Source organism: Dendrobates tinctorius, unplaced genomic scaffold (genome assembly GCF_039654945.1).
Source record: "Dendrobates tinctorius isolate UK_male_01 unplaced genomic scaffold, ASM3965494v1 ptg000138l, whole genome shotgun sequence".
Taxonomy (NCBI): Eukaryota; Metazoa; Chordata; class Amphibia; order Anura; family Dendrobatidae; genus Dendrobates; species Dendrobates tinctorius.
In genome coordinates, this window is record NW_027361806.1 from 4,712,327 (window position 1) to 4,730,044 (window position 17,718).

At 46.3% G+C, this 17,718-nt stretch overlaps 1 protein-coding gene across 5 annotated transcripts in view; it reads right to left on the bottom strand.

Annotated features, from left to right (window-relative positions):
• Positions 1–701: 701 nt before the first annotated feature.
• Positions 702–17,718, bottom strand: part of IPO13 (importin 13) — a 71,506-nt gene continuing 54,489 nt past the window's right edge. For 3 of the 5 annotated variants that reach the window (XM_073544471.1, XM_073544470.1, XM_073544469.1), the window contains exons 16-22: positions 10,625–10,726; positions 10,127–10,179; positions 6,197–6,263; positions 5,168–5,226; positions 4,218–4,307; positions 3,435–3,616; positions 702–1,711 (exon numbers count right to left, since the gene is read on the bottom strand). In XM_073544471.1, the coding sequence (XP_073400572.1) occupies positions 1,615–1,711; positions 3,435–3,616; positions 4,218–4,307; positions 5,168–5,226; positions 6,197–6,263; positions 10,127–10,179; positions 10,625–10,726 (650 nt within the window). In that variant the 3' untranslated portion in view covers positions 702–1,614. The remainder of the gene's footprint in view (positions 1,712–3,434; positions 3,617–4,217; positions 4,308–5,167; positions 5,227–6,196; positions 6,264–10,126; positions 10,180–10,624; positions 10,727–17,718) is intronic. The other 2 variants (XM_073544472.1, XM_073544473.1) reach the window with 2 other exon arrangements.

The window sequence follows — 17,718 nt, forward strand, 5'->3', positions numbered from 1 at the left end:
AAATCTTATGGCTCTGGAAAGAAGGGGAGGGAAAAATGAAAATGCAAAACGAAAAAATACCCCTGGTCGTTGAGGGGTTAAAGGAGTTGCCCGGAGTGAGGAAAAACTGGAATGCATTTTTTTAGCTGAACAACACTGGTGCCTCTGTCCCGAAACCACGGCTGGTTTACATGGCCCTCATTGAGACGTCTTTGACTTTTCTCATGCGTGAAAACAAAGATCGACTTTCTTCAGGGTTTTGAATCCGTGTTTCAGTTTTTACTATCGGAGAAAGCGTCTCTTCCTGCATGGAGGACCACTCGGCGGGTTTCATAGAAATGCACAATCTGTTCTATGACTGCACCAGTCCCTGGTTTAAACAATATAATTTCCTTTATTTCTCTTTCTTTATTTTTTTTAGTATATGATGTAAAGAAATTTTGAGTTCAGAAGACAAAAAAAGCGGAACTTTGAGAGATCTTTTTAATTTTAGCGTGGGTTTCTACTATAGATTGTGAGCGTCAGACATCATTTTGGGTCTGTCTATGGCGATTCGGGCCTTGTCTCGATCTGTCTGTTCAGATCCGAGTAGAAAAAAAAAAAGTTTGAGAATCTTTGCTCTAAAATCATTAAACAAAAAAAACAAAATAAAACCACTAAACCCTTCTGTGTGTGAGCTGAGGAGTCCACGCTACGCACGTGCAAACCTAAAAAATGACAAATTTCAAACTTTTTTTTTTTTTTAATCCATTTCCTGATTACTGTACTTCGGGGAAGTTTACGGAGGCAAGGGTATCACTTTACGGTTGGCGCATCCTTTTGCTTTGATATTCAGAACCGTTTCTTGATGTCTTCAGCCAGTCGGGTGTATATACCAAGAATGTGCAACTGATAGATGTCAAGGAAACTTTGTCTCTTGGATTTGCTACTTTAGCCATTTCCTATTACTTCCGCAGCTCAAAACAAGATTTTTTTTTTTCTCTTTTTATGTAAGCAATATACAGTAGTACCTTGGAGAACAATAAAAGACACAGAGCAGGAATCTACACCGGGAGGGCAGGGTGCAGCGGGCATATAACAGGCTGTTTTAATAGTGGTTAGGCTGGCATGCTTTTTGCAGTATGTGTAAATGAGAAACTTTTTTTTTTTTTTTTAATGTGTAATCCCTGGGTTCAGACACAGAGAGGACATGTAAAACCATTGCCCCCTGTTCCATATCATAGAGGTGAGCGGATCAGTGAGTGTTTCTTAGAAGTAGTAAAATCTGCAGACATGCTTGTTAACAATTATTAAAGTCGGAGTGGAAGCGGCAAACGGCTCCTGCTTGCCGCAGATGGCTCCTGCTTGCGTCATCCCTGTACATATCCTACAAGTAGCCACCGAAGTTTGCACTTAAACCCTCAAAAAAAATCTTTACAGTACGGTGATTACATATTTCCAAGTCTTACTAGGAAAAGGGGAAGAGCACCCAGCAAAGCAAGTCCCAAACGCTGGTACGTCCACCCTTCGTATGCACCAGTGGGTGAAATGGAGCGAGGGGGCCACACTCACAGAGGAAAGTCATTCAGCTCTGTATGAGGACCTGCACCGAATAACATGTCCCAGAACGGCAGGTGGGCGCTCGGCTCTGAAGGATCAATAGTCTGCGGTGTACTCCGTCCCATGTAATCCACGACAAAGCAACGTGAACTCCTTCACCATGTCTCGTATCCGTCGCTTGTTCACTCGCTCCCTATAGGACGTGTTACAGGTTAGTATCAAATCATGATGGAGAAGTAAAATATAAAATAAAAAATTATTTCCAGCTCGGCCAATGTTAGGCAGAATTTAATTTTTTTCATGGTCATTTTCCAAGAGTAATACATTTTTATTTATTTTTTTTTTTTTTTGCCGAGAAGATATATTTTATATATAATTTATTTGTTTTTATACTTTTCCATTTTTGACATCTCTAACTCACGGATTGACTTTTTAAATTTTTTTGTTGGCGTACAGAGGGGTACAACAATCCTGTCATTGTGTTTTTTTATGCTGTCAAGTGTATAAATAATAATTTTAATTTCACATTTACTTCAATCTTACATTGCCTTTTAATATTCTACATCATTTGCACAATGAAAGCATTTTCATGAAAAAAAAACTTTTTTTCACATTTAAAGTCAGGACTTTAATTTTCTGTCAATGCAGCTTCAAGCCAAATTATATTTCTCAATGGTTTTATTTTACTAAGTATTGTTTTTTTTCTTCTTTTTTTGGGCAGAGGAAATTTGTTGCTGACCCAAAATCCAAAATAAAGTTTGTTTTCTATTTATTTTTTTAATCTGCACTCATTGCAGTAAAAACATTCTAACGTTATGACATACTCGGCAATAAATGCAGCGTGACTAACAATTTATAAAATAAAAAATAGAGATTTTTTTTTTTACTTTCTCTGTTACATTTATTTTAAACTTACTTAAATTATTTACAAAAATAAAATTCTGTCCCACTAAGAAACTCTGCTCTGCAATCTTCACTTCGCAATGTGCATGTGTATTACTGATTTTGGGCAATTTACTAAGAGGCACCTTATTAGAGGCAGCAGTCTCAGCCATCCGCTACACTTGTACGAGTGCTATACATGGTTTTCACAGATTGGCACCATAGACTTTCATATATCCGCGATTCTTCACGGACCGAGCGGTTTGCGGACAATCTCTGAGACATGTCTGATTTTGATCCGTGGGTTGGATCAAAAATCGGAAATGCAAGTCTATGGGCCAGTGGGGGGGGACAAAAAAAAAAAATCAAACTGCATTCTATGCCTTCCGCGTGCTATCCGATTTTGATGGGCTGTCAGAAAGAAGACGGAGAACCTTTTTTTTTTTTTTTTTTGTCTCCACGTATGAGAAAAACGAATGACACTTTGAGCACACTAGGATCAAAATAATTGGTACTTTGATCTCGTATCTGAGAAAAACCGGATGCCTGAAGGAGGCCTAATAGCCAAACACATATGACAGATATGGAGGCCTTCCTTAGGCCCCCTCAGCTTCAATAAAAACTCAACAGCACCTAGCAATCATGTCATGCGGGTGCTGATGGGCTAACAAAAAGCCCTCTGCCCGTTTTATACTCCTTAGATGCCACAGCCAATAATGGCCAAGGCATCCAAGGCGTTAAACGGCCGTCACCCGACTTCACCCTTATGTTGGCTGCTGCAGCAGGGGGTCAGCAGCAAATAACAGCTTATAATGGATGTGTGGGGATGGTGCACACACTGCTACCGAGTCCATGCTATCCCTGCAACATACCCGCACATTGAGATGAAGAAACTTTACTGCAGTGAAGAGGACAAAGGAGTCACATTATTTTTTGCATTACATGATCATGACATATAAAGCCACATCAATGCTCACAAGCAGCCTCCGCTGATATTTTTTGCTCCTTAGTGTTGGAGCGATAACCCGACTTACCTCAATATGTGCTGAGTAAAGTTATTCTTCTGTTCCTGTGTCACACGCGGCGAAGGAAAGCCGTCTTGTTGCATCAATTCTTTTAACCAGACCACCAGATAGGAGAAGCAGTTCTTATTGAGACAGAAGAGAAGATCCGCAAAGGACTCCATCAGATTGCGCGAGGCTTGGCCACCGATTCCCTGTAGACGGATATAATGGACACAAGTCGGCCTCAACCTTCTAACAAAGCAGAATTCAATTTATGCTTCTTTTCAAGATCTCTGCTTGTTGTCATGTCAGTCCATGGACACGCTTCTGTTTATATTCGGAAGCAGAACATCTGTCCTCATCGATTCCTGCTTACACAGCTCGTTAACATGTATTAATGGAGGATGAGTACGTCTGCTCCACAAATCTTTATTTTTGGCTTTTTGTGGACCCTATTAATCATTTGTGGGAGGTCAGTTACCTTTCTGTTTTTTTTTTTTTTATCTATGCGCTGATATTTTTCTTCATCAAATTCATAAAAATGGTGCACGTGACTGAACATTTTCAACAAAATAAAAAAAAGTTCTTTATTTTTGTATTTAAATGCCCCAAAAAATGAACTAGACTGCAACAAAAAGAAGGCTTCCTTTAAATGACAAAAAGCAGAAATAACGAGAAATATTTTAGAAAAGCAGATTTCCTTTTACAAAGGATTTTTTTTTTTTATTTTATTTTACACAAGACTGGACCTAGCAGAATTGATAGCTCTCGGATACATTGAAATGCCCTTCCCTGGAGCGAGCGCGGCCTCACCTCCAATGCTCCCTGGAGCAGTAACTTCCCGTCCTCGTGCACCACTTGCCCAACCGGAGCCAGTTCTCCACATCGTGGTAAGAACTCCATCTATAATAAAATGAAACATGAGGAAAAGTCTTCAAGACCGCGGACTCCAAATCCACACTGCTAACAACGTGAGGACGCCATGGACGTGCCACAGTAAGTGTTACTGATGCTGTGAGAGAGTGTTTTTCTGGATTTCATCTTTTGCAATGCAAAAAGCAAAAGTGGCGTCAAAATCCGCAGCATTTCTGCGATAAAATTCTGGCACCACCATCAATGATCTGACTCATACGGCTGTAGCGCCTTCATTGATTATCAGACAGTTCTGTGCATTTGTCAGTGACAGCTTTGTAAACATGCCTTTATATCTCCTGATCCGCAGAGTTGCAGAGAGACAGTTCCTCAACTGTGCGGATGATAATAATCTATCATAAGAACAGGCCGTCCTTAATTGTAGCCTTAGGCTACCGTAACATTAAGCGATGCACCAGCGATCCCGACAACGATATGGATCGCTGGTGCATCGCTAAGTGGTCGCTAGTGAGCTGCTACACAGGCAGATCTCACCAGCGACATAGCAGGGGTCGGGGGTCGCTACTTACCTGTCAGACGCAGCGATACTGATGTCCTCCGCCCGCGTCCATGCGTCGCTCGTCGGCGCCACAGGAAGCCCAGCAGGAAGCGGCCGACGAGAAATGGTCCAGGACGTTCTCGCGCGATCAGCGACAGACAGTGGGGGAGCCGGTCGGAGGTAACCATCACATGTAGCGATATCGCTAGCAATATCGCTGCTGTGTCACAAAACCAGTGATGTTACAGCGATATTGCTAGCGATATCGCTATGTGTAACGGGCCCTTTACTCTATGGGCTGGGTAAAGAAAAGCTTCATTTCTCCACGATTTTATTTCTACGAGATACTCACAAAGAAGAAACAGCTGGACTTTACAGTGGTTGGCTCGGGGAACTTCAGAGAGAGGACTCCTGGGAGAAAAAAAAAATTAAAAATCAGGGTGATGCAGTGTTTCACTGTATACAGCTCAAAACGCTCAGCGGGTACGACATCATCTAAATAAAGACATGTGCACCTTAAAAGGATATCCCCAGTCAAAGAAAAAAGTGTGAGCTATAGTCACACTCCCCAGGTCCGGTGCCGAGTCTCCACTGCTGCTTCTGGTATGAGTAAGGGTATGAGCACACAATGCGGATTCTGCTGCGGATCCACAGCGGATTTGGCCCTGCGGATCCGCAGCAGATTCTCCTGCATTGTACAGTACCATTACTTCCTATGTTATTTAAAAAACGCTGTGCACATGCTGCGGATTTTTCCGCGGTTTTGAATTCGCAGCATGTCAATTCTTTGTGCGGATTCCGCTACATTTTTAACACCTCTTGCATTATAGGAATCTGCTGGTGAAATCCGCACAAAAACTGCGAAAAAATCGCACTAAATCCGCAGGTAAAACGCAGGTCGCTTTACCTGCGGAGACTTACCAAAATCCACGCGGAAAAATCTGTAGCAGAATCCACAACGTGTGCACATACCCTTAATGTCTGCAGCACTGGTGACATGTCGCAGCAAGATCAGTGGTTCATGCCGTTCCCACAGGCAGAGCCGCTGAATTTATTGGTTGCAGTCCTGCCGATGTGTCATCAGTGCTACAGACAACGGAAAGAGCGGCATAGACCCGGGGAGGGTGAGTAAAGCAGAGTTCATCTTCTTCCGATACAGAAACACCTCCAAGGAATCCTTAAGCAGCAGCCCCATGATGTAGTGTTAATATTGGAAGAATGCATGCGCAGTGCAAAAATACTGCAATGGCTTTAAAAGAAGAAATTTTAAAAAATCTCATCGTTCATGTGAAGCATCAGACAGAACGGAGATGCGATCATGAACAAAAGAGACATAAATACGAAAGATTCAGCACAATTAGAGGAGCAAGTGTCGCCTTACCACATTGAAAAACCGCCTTAACATCCAGCTCGGTGGACATGAAGAGGCACGGCTTGCGCTTTAATGCCTGAAAAATGAAAGAGACACACAGATAAGGCCGCGGTTTGGACAGTCACAGGAGTCCGCCTTCCGTCACTTACCTGTGGCCCAGGCTGCAACGAGACACGGGAAGCAGAGTCGGGTAAACGGTGACCACCTTGAGAACCAGTAATGAAGACAGTATGTAGAAAACTCGAAAAAGTGTGACGTGACCGCTAAATAGTCCATCAGCTGTCACCTACACACAGAAACCCAGGGGATTTCTAAACTATAGTTAGCTACCAAAATTTGGATTTTCAGGTAACTCAGGCCTAATCATCACATTAATGGGACATTCTGCCACTTCATAATAGACTTTGCATAATTACTTACCAATTTCAAGATCTCGGCTAACTGTTCGTTAATGGAAATACAAATCAGGTTTGTTACAATTGTATCCAGTATACACAATCCTCTAGACTCCAGGCTGATACAATGTATGAAGCCATTAGAGAGCAGAATGATGATCCGGCCGATCGTTTGGTTGGCCTCTATCTCACCCGACTATCCCATAAACAAGAACGCTCCTGTGCTCCTAATGAAAAAGCCGCTGCCACAAATCCCTGGCGGCGACTTTTTCTCAGGCAGAATAGAAAGGACAAGCAGTCCGAAATTGGACATGCCCAATCCTTAACTTCCCTGACAAATGTGTGCTGACCCCACACATTACACCTCATTAACAGGCGACATTGGTCTAATATGGTCTTGACTGCAAACTATTAAAGACACGAAAAGGATTTGTGCGGCCAATATATTTCACTCACAGAGGATTGTCTAGCCTGAAAGCAACTAAAGCAAACCCACAGCTACAAGAAGTATTACAATTCTTCAAAGAGAACCCGAAAATGTTTCAGCTTTTTCCACCGTGGTTTTCAAATCTGAAGTAAGATTTTCAAGTGGATCCAAGGGGCAAAAAAATCCTTCCAAAGCGCCCCCCATCTGAAGATCTGTAAGACTCTGGATATAATCTGCTTTATCCTTCCATACGGCCAGAAGGGATCTGGAAACTTGTGAGTAACTGAGGAAAGTTCATTCTACAAAGCCTCTTGCTTTATAATGAGGAGTTGGTCTGCTCTGTGTGTAGGTGACAGACTCATGACACAGCGACACATCCACCACGACGATGTACATAGCAGAGCACAGGCAGTCGAGGCCATCGTATATGTACAAAGCAGCAGCAATCAATAAGAAACGACTATTAGACGACACCCGGAGCCGACATATTACTAAAGAGCGCGCCGACTGCAATGCCTCATACAGTTTACATAAAGAATTATTCTAGATAAAGGATTCAGCCACCATGGAAACATATGATATTACAGCCTGTATCACACTCCACAGCTGCACTAACTGATCTCAATACTTCAGAGCAGGAATCTATTAGTGTTTCCTGCATGTTCAATGTCTGCACAGAGATGGTTCAGCTAAGTGGCTCGAAATGTGACACGACACAAACAAATTGTATGAACTACTTGTGTAAAATCAACTGTTTGGGTAAAATGTAATGTGTGTACACAGTGACTGCACCAGCAGAATAGTGAGTGCAGCTCTGGAGTATAATACAGTAGGTAACTCAGGATCAGTAATGTATGTACACAGTGACTGCACCAGCAGAATAGTGAGTGCAGCTCTGGGGTGTAATACAGGATGTAACTCAGGATCAGTAATGTATGTACACAGTGACTGCACCAGCAGAATAGTGAGTGCAGCTCTGGGGTATAATACAGGATGTAACTCAGGATCAGTAATGTAATGTATGTACACAGTGACTGCTCCAGCAGAATAGTGAGTGCAGCTCTGGGGTATAATACAGGATGTAACTCAGGATCAGTAATGTATGTACACAGTGACTCCACCAGCAGAATAGTGAGTGCAGCTCTGGAGTATAATACAGGATGTAACTCAGGATCAGTACAGGATCAGTAATGTAATGTATGTACACAGTGACTGCACCAGCAGAATAGTGAGTGCAGCTCTGGGGTATAATACAGGATGTAACTCAGGATCAGTAATGTAATGTATGTACACAGTGACTGCTCCAGCAGAATAGTGAGTGCAGCTCTGGGGTATAATACAGGATGTAACTCAGGATCAGTAATGTATGTACACAGTGACTCCACCAGCAGAATAGTGAGTGCAGCTCTGGAGTATAATACAGGATGTAACTCAGGATCAGTATTGTAATGTATGTACAGAGTGACTGCACCAGCAGAATAGTGAGTGCAGCTCTGGAGCATAATACAGGATGTAACTCAGGATCAGTACAGGATCAGTAATGTAATGTATGTACACAGTGACTGCACCAGCAGAATAGTGAGTGCAGCTCTGGAGTATAATACAGCATGTAACTCAGGATCAGTAATGTATGTACACAGTGACTGCACCAGCAGAATAGTGAGTGCAGCTCTGGGGTATAATACAGGATGTAACTCAGGATCAGTAATGTAATGTATGTACACAGTGACTGCACCAGCAGAAGTGATTGCAGCTCTGGAGTATAATACAGGATGTAACTCGGGATCAGTAATGTAATGTATGTACACAGTGACTGCTCCAGCAGAATAGTGAGTGCAGCGCTGGAGTATAATACAGGATGTAACTCAGGATCAGTAATGTAAAGTATGTACACAGTGACTGCACGAGCAGAATAGTGAGTGCAGCTCTGGAGTATAAAACAAGATGTAACTCAGGATCAGTAATGTAGTGACTTTTTATGTAGAATAATTCTGCACTAAACTGTGCATATATTTTAGCAGTGAACAAACCCTTTAAGTAATAAAAGACAACATACTATTTTTATTTCTACCTATAAGTAAAAAATTACAGTAATAATTCCAGAATACCGTTAATCAGTACAGAGCTGTGGTATCGCTGAGGTAGTGATCATCATGGTGCTGGTGGTGCAGATTCATCAGGGCTGGGCTCTTAAGACCCAAACATAGAGAATGCAAAAACCAATTAGATGCATTTCTCTACATTTATAATCCCTACTGAGGAACTAGTAAAACACTTATGTAACCCAGAACAAAATCAGAAAACAGCAGAGAGATGGTGACGGTCCAGTTCATCTGATTGTCCTTCTGCTTCCATATTCTTCACATGCTAGGAATAGGCCATGTATATATGTATCCGCTATTTCTGCTGAGGTAGAACAGTTACATGTGGTCTCCAAGGGCTGTAAATAAGTATTATTTTTAAAAAATCCTATCGTTGTCCTCCTTAATCTTTTAGGAATTCTGTAATGCTATCCGTTCCTGGAAAAGCTGGGTGACAGCAATATATCTGCCATACAGTCTTTTTGCTTAAATATGCAGCCAGAATAGTTAATAGAAGAAAATTCACCAATTTTTGCGTAGCTGTAACAGTCGCCACCCAACTTTCTAAGAGAAAGATAAGCATTAGTTTAATGACTCGAACGCAACATCGTTTTGCCCTACGGCTTCTCTTTCCCGCTCCTTTGTGTCCACCAGCAGCAATGACACAGAGAAAGCGACATTAACACGTAGAGTAGGATGAAGAGCGGGAAGAAATTCCGAGTCTCCCGGTCCTGACGGTGAACCGATGGTGGGTGCCGGTCATGGAGCCAGGACCTATTTCCAGGCAAAGTCTCTTAGCTGCCCACCGTCCCGGCTTTATAGACACATGGGCAGAATAGGCGTTATGTATATATATTTTGTGGTTTTTTGCTTTCTAAAATAAAGAACTGGAGCAAAACTTGATGGAGAAAGGCTACAGAACGTAAAGAAATCATAGAAGGGAGGAAGGGAGAGAACAGAAAGCCAAATTGAATCAAATAAGGAGAAAGAGCGAGAAAGAAAGAAAGAAAAGTGAATGAAATAAACCAAAACACACCTGTGCCAGGAGTTGCATAAATGAATCAACAATATCAGGATGGTCCCTGGGTCCTAAAAATATAATAAAGATGTAACTTAAGAGAAAATTATACAAACAGCAACTTAATCTCATATAAGTCATGTGATACAGAAAGAAGTTCACAGGGTTGTGGAGGGGAAAGGTAGTGAGGTGGGGGAGCGGAAAGGACGGAGGAAGGCAGGGGAGTGGATGGGAGCGGGAGGGCTGAGGTGCAAGAATAAAAAGACATGAACAACTTGTCAAAGAAACAAAATTATGAGACTTGAAAAAACCCAAAAAATAGAACAAACAAAGTAAAAAAGAAAGATGCTTCAGACCCTGACCATCCCGCACACTCAAGACATCAGTGATGGAATGCGGAAGGAGGACGTGGACGAGCCGGTGGTCAAGGAGCGCGGCCTCTCCCGTACCAGCTGAGAGACGGGAGGCCCTAAATAGTCACCAGGTGGATGGCCACTGTCCTTCACCAGGCCTTACCTATCAATGGGATAAATCTAGTGCTCCATTTCTTATAAGCTTCACCTGCGAGGAGCAAGTCACATTGTATCACTGATCTTACGCAAACTTTTGTTCGGTCTTCTGTAAATAAAATTGTAAAATGAAAAAAAAAGTGCAACTTTCCGGGGAGATTTATGAAGCTGAATGTGCCAAAATAAAACAATTTTGTGACTTGGGCATGAGCTAATAAAACAAGACCATAATTCTGCTGCAAAATTTCGGGCACAAAGTAAGCCAACTAGTAGGTGGTGTAAAGTTAGGCTAGACAGTAGTGATGAGCGAACCTGCTCGGATAACATGTTACCCAAGTATCTCGGGCGTGCTTGGATAATATGTTCGAGTCCCTGAGGCTGCATGATTTGCCACAACACATGCGGGGATTGTCTAACAAACAAACAGTCGCAAAACATGCAGCCGCAGGGACTCGAACCTATTATCCAAGCACGCTCGCGCATCACTACTAGACAGTCAATAGATGTGTCACATTTATCAAAAATTCATGAATCCCTTATGATAAATTCTGCGAATAACTGGGGGGATCTGACGGCTGCGGCCCCCATTGAACCCAAGAATCAGGGCTCTTTTTTGGCTGAATGGAGCAGAGGTATGTCATGCGCACTGCTTCTCCATTTATTCTAACAAAAGCGCCAAAAGATCAGATTGGCAATTTCCAGAGCGCTCATTAGGAATGGAAGAAGCGACAGGGCACATGATCAACCGCCGCTCCATTCAGCCCAAAAAAAACACCCCCGATTCTTGGCTTCAACGGTGCCACAGCAGTCAGATTCCCAGGGATCAGAAAGTTATCCTCATCCTGTGATACATAGTATCCGCTTTCCTGTAGATATGAGAATGTTCACCCTAAATTCCAGAGTGCTGAGAATTGCCAAAACTTTAAGCTGTCAGAAATACTATATTTTATTCACTCATCTGAACAGCATCTTTACACCCCATGTTAGAAGGTCTCCTTCACATACTGTTTAGGACGGGTTATATGAGCATTAACTATTTACCCTCCCCCCAAATTTAAAGATACAGAATTTTCCATTACACAATGAACTGGGCAGAATTCAGATGTAAATATATCATGACATCTGGGCTGGCCGCAGGTCTCCTGAATCGAAATCCGCAGTCTCAGACATACGAGATTGGCAAGTATTAGGCTGTGTGCACACACTGCGGATTCTGCTGTGGAATTTTCTGCGCAGATTTTGCTAAATCCGCAGGTATGCAGATTTAGTGCAGATCTCCTGCGGATTTTCTGCAGTTTTTGTGCGGATTTCCCCTGTAGTTTTACACATGTGGATTTCTAGAATGGAAGAGGTGTAAAACTGCTGCGGATCTGCACAAAAGAATTGACATGCCGCAGTTTTAAATCCGCAGCAAATCTGCATGGAAAAATCTGCAGCATGTGCACTGTGTTTTTTGTTTTACATAGCCTTAAATGGTACGGTACATCACTTGCCGTTCTGCTGCAGATCCACAGGGCCAAACCCATTGCGGGTCTGCAGCAGAATCCGCACCGTGTGCACATAGCCTTAGGGTCCGGGGACCCGCGGCCGGTCCGTATTCGAACTGTGTAAAATCGGCCTCAGTTTAATATGCGAGATTGGGACAGACCCTCGATGTGTAATGACTGCTGTCGATCGAGTCTACAGACCGAGGGTGATCACATGCAAAACAAAATAGGAAAGAGAAAGCAGAACGGCGACAAGCGGAGAGAAGAACACGAGCTTTACCCCCCAGGAGTGACGTAAAAAAAACGGGGATTTTTGTGATGAACTCACCGTAAAATCCTTTTCTCCGAGACGCTCATTGGGGGACACAGATACTGTGGGTGTTTGCTTCTGCCGCTTGGAGGCTGACAGTGAAAAAAAAGAGGTTAGCTCCTCCTCCGCCGTATTCACCCTTGCCCCTATTGCGGGCGGAAATCAGTTTGGTGCCAAAGCAGTAGGAGGACAACAAAATCAGCCCCTTAATACAGGTACGACATGTCCAGAAAAAAGACCACCCTTATATCACATAAATGTGTATAAACAAAATAGAAGACAACTTGGCTAATAGGGTTGGTGCTGTGTCCCCCACTGAGCGTCTCGGAGAAAAGGATTTTACGGTGAGTTATCACAAAAATCCCTGTTTCTCCTTCGCCTCACTGGGGGACACAGATACTGTGGGACGTCCTAAAGCAGTCCCTGGGTGGGAGATTGACTCACCGATCTAAGCTACATGCACCTCTTGTTTAAAGGTGCGCCACCGCTGCTTGGAGAATCCTTCTACCCAGGCTAGCATCTGCCGAGGCCTGAGTATGGATATTATAATGTTTGGCAAATGTGTGCAGGCAGAACCAGGTTGCTGCCTTGCAAACCTGTTCCGTCGAAGCCTGGTGCCGAAGCGCCCAAGAGGCGCCCACTGCCCGAGTAGATGGCGCTCTGATCCCTGCTGGAATCGGAATGCCTCTAATGCGGTAGGACTCCTGAATAGTCAAACGAATCCATCTGGCGATGGTCGATTTCGAGGCAGCGAGTCCCTTCGGGGAGCACGAACAACGTGTCCGTCTGACGAAAGGGTGCCGTCCTCGACACGTACTTCCGGAGGGCTCTTACCAGGTCTAACGTGTGAAGAGCCTTTTCCACACGGTGCACTGATGCTGGATAAAATGAAGGCAAGACAACATCCTCATTAATGTGAAATGAGGACACAAATTTCGGCAGAAAAGGAGGGGCTGGTCTGAGCACCACCTTATCCTTATGGAAAGTGAGGAACGGACCTCAGCAGGATAGGGACGCCAGCTCTGAAACCCACCTGATAGAAGTGCTGGCCACTAGGAACACCACTTTCCAGGAAAGGTACCTCAAAGAGATATCCTGAAGTGGTTCAAATGGAGCTTCCTGCAGAACACTTAGGACCAGGTTAAGGTCCCAGGTGTCCATAGGCGCCTTATAGGGAGGTACCAAGTGGGAGACTCCCTGGATGAAAGTCATCCTGCAAATTGGTAGCAATTCTGCGCTGGAACAGGACGGATAAGGCCGATATTTGTCTCCTGAGGGAACTTGGGGCCAAGCCCGAGTCTAGGCCCGACTGGAGAAGGGCAAAGATGTTGGGAATCGAGACTCTCAGTGGAGAAACACTCCAGCCTCGACAGCAAGCAAAGAACACCTTCCAGGTATGGTGGTAAATCCAAGCTGAAGCAGGCTTCCGGGCGCTAACCATTGTAGCGACCACCTTGCTCCCAAACCCTGCCTCGATAAGAATCTAAGATTCAACGGCCATGCCGTCAAACACAGGGCCCCTGAGTTGAGGTGGCAAATTGGCCCTTGAGAAAGTAGATCTGGATGCTCCAGCAGTCGCCAAGGAACGACAGCAAGCAGCTGCATTAGATCTGGGTACCACGCTCGACGGGGCCAGCAGAATCGCCGGAACCCCTTCCGTCTTGATCTTTTTGATGACTCTCGGGAGTAGTGGCAGTGAGGGAAATAGATATGGGAGGCGGAACTGGTTCCATGGCAGAACCAACGCATCCACAGCGATTGCTTGCGGGTCCCTGGCCCGAGCGACATATGTGGGCACCTTGGCGTTCACTCTGGACGCCATCAGGTTCACATCCGGAGTTCCCCACAGTTGACAAAACTGCTGGAAGACCTCGGGATGTAGTGACCACTCTCCGGACACAAGACCCTGCCGGCTGAGAAAGTCTGCCGCCCAGTTTTCCACGCCCGGGATGTGGACTGCCAAAATCACCGAGTGGTTTGCTTCGGCCCACTGAAGAACATGCCCCACCTCGCGCATGGTTGCTCTGCTGCGGGTGCCCCCTTGGTGATTTATGTAAGCCACCGCCGTGGCGTTGTCCGATTGGATCTGCTAAGAAGTGATGAAACTGCTGCAGAGCCAGCCGAATTGCTCATATCTTTAATAAGTTGATCGGGAGGCGTGCCTCCTGTAGCGACCACCGCCCCTGGGTCGTGTGGTGGGGAAACACTACCCCCCAGCCGAGGAGACTGGTGTCGGTTGTTATCACCAACCAATGGTCTGGGGGGAAGGGTTTCCCCTGGGTCAGAGAGGAACTGGTTATCCACCATCCAAGCGACTGCCTGACTCGAGAGGACAGTCGGCACCGACGATCGAGGATTCTTGCCCCAGGCTGACAAGAGAGCGTGCTGCAGGGGGCAAAAATGGAACTGGACGAATGGTATTGCTTCCATTGCTGCCACCATTCTTCCTAGAATCCTCATCCCGAAACGAATGGTATTAGGGACTGGTTGTCGAAGAGTCCGAACTCCCTGCCAGAGAGCTAGGGCTTTTTCCCGAGGGAGAATCACCAACCCTCGGCAAGTGTCGAAGACCATTCCTAAGAAGGAAATCCTCTGAGCTGGCACAAGGGATGACTTCTTCGCATTGACCAACCACCCTAAGTGGGCAAGAGTATCTGGCGTGATGTTGACATTTCCCTCGCATGCCCGTCTTGAAGGGCCTTTGACCAATAGGTCGTCCAAGTAAGGCAAGACGACTATGCCTCGAGAATGCAATATGGCCATTACAACTGCCATACCCTTTGTGGACACTCTGGGAGCCGTGGCTAACCCGAAAGGTAGCGCCACGAACTGAAAATGTCGACCGTTGATGGCGAAACGCAGGAACCTTTGATGAGGAGGAAAGATGGGAATATGCAGATATGCGTCCTGGATGTCGACCGAGGCCAAGTATTCTCCCTGCTCCATGGCCGATATGACTGAACGGAGAGACTCCATCCGGAAATGTCTGACCCTGATGAATTTGTTCAGAAGTTTGAGGTCCAAAACAGGTCTGACAGACCCATTCTTTTTGGGAACCGCAAACAGGTTGGAATAGAAGCCCTGAGTCCTTTCGTGCTCTGGCACGGGAACAATGACCCCGTTGCGTTGGAGCGATTCGATGGCTCCCAACAGAGCTCTTGCCTGGGTATCCACCCTGGGAAGACGAGAAAGAAAAAACCGTTTTGGAGGGTTTCTGACAAACTCTTTTGTAACCCGAGGCCACCAACTCCTTTACCCATGCATCATCTGCGACACTGAACCAGACATGGCGAAACCAGAGTAGTCGGCCGCCCACCTTGCTGGTGTCGTCTGGTAAACGCCTCGAGTCATTTGGCTGACAATCTTTGGGATCTGGATCCCCTCGATCTGGGCTGTTGAGTACGCATTCTCCCCAATGGGTTGGTTCTATATGAGACCAGCCCCTCCCTATCCTGGTTGGGGCGGCCTAAGATGGTGGAATTGGCCGCTGTTGTCCACCCGGGGTTGCGAAAGGCCCGAAAATGTGCCTGAAACCGGTGGCGAAAAGGTGGTTTGACCTTTTGCTGAGGGAGAAAACCGCTCTTTCCTCCTGTGGAGTCCGAGATAAATTGATCTAACTTCTCCCCAAATAGACGGCCGCACTGATAGGGCAGGGAAGTCAAGGACTTCTTGGAAGTAGAATCAGCCCGCATTGTCCTTAACCATAGAGCTCTTCTGATAGAAATTGCTTTAGCGGCAGCAAGTGCCGAGCAATTAGCCGCATCCAAAGATGCACTGATTACGTAGTCTCCGGCCATCGCGATCTGACTCGCGATCTCCGATATCTCTGCAGGTAGTTCTTGCTCCTTGCGCGACCTTGTTTAATGATTCTGACCATGAGATTATGGCCTTGGCTACCCAAGTTGCTGCGAACGAGGGAGCGAATGCTGACCCTGACGCCTCATATACTGAGCAAGCTAAGCTCTCTATGAGGCGATCTGTGGGATCCTTAATAGAGGAACCACTAGGTACGGATAACAGAATTTTAGTGGCTGGGCGTGACACCGGTGGATCCACCATCGGAGATTCCGTCCATTTTTTACGGAGGTCCGGGGCAAATGGATACCTTGCTTCGAGTGCCTTTTGACCTGAGAAACGCCTGTCTGGTCATTCCCTGTGTCGCTGCACTATGTCCTCAAACTCAGGGTGAGAGGAAAAAATTCTGTGCGCCGCTTCACTCGCTTAAACGTCACCTTATGCCCTGTAGCCGCTGCGGGATCATCCTCAATCCCCAAGGTCTGATTGACAGCTTCTATGAGGCTGTCCACTGTCTCACGTGACCCTGGAGAATCCAGGTCAAGGGGCTCGTCTGAGTCGAAATCTGGTCTGCTCGCCATCAACCACTGGCGACGGGGAGCGAGAAACAGAACTTACGGATGCCAAAGCACCGGATGGACTGGGCGACACAGCGTGGATTCTCTTCCCCCGGGTCTGCCTGGATGACAGCGGCCCCTGCAGGCTGAAGGCTCTAGTGAGGTGGAGGTTCCCTCTTATGCCGGCGAGCCACTGTCCCTGCCCCTATCTGGGGCCTGAAGGGACTCGATTGCCCTCGTAAGTGACGCCATGGCCTGTGACAGTGATAGGGTCCACTCCGGGGGGGTTCGGGACCTCTGTCGCAGACGCAGGGGAGGGCTACTGGGCGCATTCGGACTCGCAGGCTTTGCATAATCGCTTCCTCTGTGCCCGCGGAAACGCAGCCCGACAAGAGATGCATGCAGCGTAAAAAAACGTGTGCGTCTTTTGCTTTTTCGGACCTGCTGTATCTGTCCGCTGCTGGAGAGGGGGGAAGGAGGTAGCACCTAGTTTTCCCTGTAGCGTGGCCTCTCGGGCAGCACTTACCCCAGTCCTGTGTCCCCACGTTCCTGGACGCCTCCACACCAAAATCGCGCGCCACCAGCTGTGGGGCGGGCTGCCAGCATATAAACCACTCCTAGCCACGCTCCGAAGCCAGGGACTAAATTTATCCACCACTGCCCAGGCCTGGGGGGCGGGCCGCCGGAAGTGACGCGCGGCCCGGAGGCGGAACTTCCGGCCGCGGCCTAGCTCCGGTTAAAGCCGCGGCCTCAATTTATCCCCTGCCCGCGACGGGGGGCGCGGACCTTCCATGACGCCGCAAAAACTGGCGCTACTTACTGGCGTGGGCTGCTCCGCACCGCGCTCTCCATCTGCAGCCACGCTCAGCCAAGAAAGGCTGGTGGCATCCGCCGGCTAAGGGCTCCATCCCCGAATCTTCGCCGCAGGAGCCCTCTCGGGCCCTCTCCTCAC